A 3738-nucleotide genomic window follows, 5' to 3' on the forward strand; every position below is an offset into this window, starting at 1 on the left:
GATATCAATGTGCTCGTCCCCCGATTCAACCTCGCATACGCTGTCAGAGCATGGGCTGTACGCGCACCATTGCTTACTAAGAATTTGATTTTGTAGCGAGAGCTACACTACGCCAGCCGCTTCGCGAGGTCAGCGTGGCTGCGCGCTGAGCCGCGGCACCACGCTGCGCCAGCTGTGCGCATGCGCGGAGTGACGTCAGAACACGCAGCTGGTGTGCGTGCCGCGCGCCTTGCCGCTGCGCCGACGGCGTAGCAGACGCCGCCCGCTTCGTCCGTTGTGCTCAAGTCTGATTACTTTACTGACTACCGGAGCGCCTTCATTGGTACAAACAATAAAGTCCAAGCCGTTACGTAAACCGTGTGTCTTACTTTCAAGCGAAACCTAAGCGTTGCCTGGGGTATGTACCTCTCCCTACTCTACCAGGCTTAACCAGAGCTTAACCACAGCCATTCTTTTGTAAAGCATTTAACAAAAAGGTGAACCATGCTTTTTTGCCGAAAAGGATTAGTTTTTTGAGCTATAGGAGTAGAAGCGGAGCAGTACATCAGCTGAGACGTCCTTAGTTTTCAAATGTTTTCGTCAATATAGTATTGGTTCCTTTCTCCTAAAGTTTATAATCTTCACAATGATATGACGCACCAGGCTGACGAAAAGGTTCGTAAGCGCTGCCCATGCTCAGTCGCGTCGACAGGAAAAGGGTGAGCGACCGAGTCCAAGAGTGGATATTACTTTTTCTTCGGTTTCTCTACATGTTTCACTAGTATCGGGGAGAGCATGCATGATCAGAATATTGTGACGAAGACGAAGCTGGCAGTGGCGCGGGACGGAGCGCCCGCGCCAGGCCAGCGGCCATTAAATCATCTCATAGCCATGGTTCACCACGTCTCATTCTTCGGCTGGCCGCCGCGTAACATTTGGTGTGAGGTGCTGGGGTCCCTTCATCGCCATCCTGGTCACGGAGCTTCGGCGTCCTGGGCCTGCCGTGGACGTCGGCCTTGAGTACCTGGTCAGCGCCGCACGGCCGTGCCCCAGCCCGCCTGACCTGAACCGACCTCGACGCTCACCCCAGCCCCGTCCCCCGCCCGGACCACACTACACGACGACCCAAGACCCGACGGACCCAAGACCCCACTGACCCGAGACCCCACCGACCCGAGGCCCGACCGACCCGACCGACCCAAGACCCAAGACGCACACGTGAAGACACCGCCCCCCCTGCCCCTGCCGTCCGGTGCGTCCACGGACCTCGGCCGTCAGCTTCTGGCACCCTCCGGCCCGGATGCTTCGTGGACCGGGACTCATTCTCTCATCTTTCTCATTGTGGCGGCCAGCACTGCACCATCTTCTACATATTGTTCGATCCTTCACTCCTTCAACTCAGCGCGGGACCTATGGCATCGGCTGATGCCATTCCGGCTGTGCCTGTGACTGTCGACATTCAAGTTGGCAGCGTGGAAAATGGAGAGCTCTGGCAACCCTACTACACTATGGCTCCATCGTACAAGTCCCTCGCATCGTCCACGACATCACCTTTCCACCTGGATAAAAACGGACTACAGCGGCCTGCGCCTTTCAGTGGGCGTGGGAACAGCGTCGTCATGCGGCTGCTTCACGGCATGCGTTTCTTCATGCAGATAACGGCAATCCTTCAACTCAGCGCGGGACCTATGGCATCGGCTGATGCCATTCCGGCTGTGCCTGTGACTGTCGACATTCAAGTTGGCAGCGTGGAAAACGGAGAGCTCTGGCAACCCTACTACACTATGGCTCCATCGTACAAGTCCCTCGCATCGTCCACGACATCACCTTTCCACCTGGATAAAAACGGACTGCAGCGGCCTGCGCCTTTCAGTGGGCGTGGGAACAGCGTCGTCATGCAGCTGCTTCACGGCATGCGTTTCTTCATGCAGGTTGGTAATAACTATTCCATGTTTGCTAAGAAATCGAGCAATATGTGCCTGCTGCGGTTCCCACGCCCGGGAGTGCTGTTGATTTTGCTCGCCCAGTGCTTTGATGTTTCTAGTCAACTGCTTTTGTTGTCGGGGGACGTTGAGCTTAACCCCGGCCCTGGGTCGGGCTCTGGCGCTGCCACACGGTCCAAAGACAGCGCTGTTGATAATTCTCTGCAGAAACAACTGAACGACATGTTGACTCTGTTAAAAGGTGTTAATTCAAGGAACGCAAAAATGGAGTTAGAGCAATCACACTTAATAGCCTCTATTAATGAAATGAAACTAAATCAGGAATCTATGATTAGGAATATTGCCGATATTGACGCGAGACTGTCGTCAGTGGAATCTAAATCATCCGCCACTGATGCGGCTCACGGTGAATTGCGGATTTTGCGTGAGCTAGCCGATCAGCTTGTCAATGAAAATAGCAAGTTACGTCTTGGACAGGCAGAGCTGGAAGACCGGCAGCGCAGGGAAAATCTTCTGTTCTTCGGCGTACCGGACAGTTTGTCCGAAACGTGGGATGAAACGGAAGAAAAGTTACTGAACCTTGTTTCAGGCTGCTTTGATCCTGTTCTTACGAATGACATGTTTGAACAAGCACATAGGATTGGTGTGTTCTCAGACGAAAAGAATCGTCCGATTGTTGTGAAGTTCCGGTCTTTCAAAACAAAACAACAAATCCTAGTGCAGTCTGCTAAACTTAAAGATAAAAAGGTCACTGTAAGTGAAGATTATTCTTTGCCGACACGTGTCGCTAGAAAGAAGCTTGTGCAATTCGCGAAGGATGCTGACCTTAAGTATAAGCTGAGGTATAACAAACTGTATTGTAACAACAAATGCTACGGCTATGACCCTATTCACGATAGCGTTTTCGAGCTAGCTGGCCCACCGGGATCTTTAGTGGCCCCTTGTCGCGCTGCTTCTGGCTCGCCACACGCTTCGCCATAGAGGTGCGGGAGGGGCAGTGGACGGGCGACTGGAGATAAGACAGCGCTTTCAATTCTTTTCACAAACATAAGAAGCATAATACCAAAGCGGGAAGATCTAAACTCTGTCATCGACTCATGTGATGCCGATGTTGTATTGCTAACAGAAACGTGGCTATCTGCAAAGATAGAGAGCAAGGAACTGTTTGATTGCAAGAAGCGCTACAATGTTTATCGTTCTGATAGAGGTCACAGAAGTGGAGGAGGTGTTTTAATAGCCATCGCCGATAATATTGTGTCTTCACCGATTAGTCTTTCTAGCACTTTAGAGTTGGTTTGGGTTGAACTTCGTGTTCATTTCAGGAAACTGATTCTGGGCATATGCTACCGTCCCCCGTCTTCGTGTGCAACTTTCGTTGAAGATTTGCATGATGCTCTTAACATGATCTCAGTACGTTATCCGGGCGCGGCAATCCTTCTTGCTGGTGACTTCAATTATCCCAGTATCGTGTGGGCTAATACGTCGCCGTATCCTCGCCCCTTTTCTACCGAATGCAATAACTTTTTGCGAACTTGTTTGGACTTTAACCTTTCGCAGCTAGTTACTAAGCCAACTCGTATCACGCCATCATCTTCCAATGTTTTAGACCTTGTGCTAACCAACGCGCCGGATCTTATCGCTTCAATCTCGTACTTACCTGGTCTTAGTGATCACACCTTGCTTCATTTCGATGTAAAAATTAATATTCCTAATCGCCGGAACATCTTCAAGTCAATTAGAGATTACAAGCGGGCGGACTATGATGCTATTAATCGTGAATTAGCTCTTTTCTTAAACAGTTATTTACCAGATTTTC

General features: G+C 50.9%; 1 protein-coding gene across 1 annotated transcript; it reads left to right on the forward strand.

Moving 5' to 3' along the window:
- Positions 1 to 1587: 1587 nt before the first annotated feature.
- On the forward strand, positions 1588 to 3006 carry LOC149343247 (uncharacterized). The gene has a single exon (XM_089542337.1). It carries the CDS (start codon positions 1599 to 1601, stop codon positions 2901 to 2903), a length of 1305 nt encoding a protein of 434 aa, XP_089398463.1. The 5' UTR covers positions 1588 to 1598; the 3' UTR covers positions 2904 to 3006.
- Positions 3007 to 3738: the final 732 nt, after the last annotated feature.

This window comes from Amblyomma mixtum, chromosome 5, assembly GCF_055824585.1.
Source record: "Amblyomma mixtum isolate Tamu chromosome 5, ASM5582458v1, whole genome shotgun sequence".
Lineage (NCBI taxonomy): Eukaryota > Metazoa > Arthropoda > Arachnida > Ixodida > Ixodidae > Amblyomma > Amblyomma mixtum.

Excerpts from the sequence above, each read along its gene's own strand:
- LOC149343247 (XM_089542337.1), top strand. The coding sequence starts at position 1,599 with ATGCGGCTGCTTCACGGCATGCGTTTCTTCATGCAGATAACGGCAATC.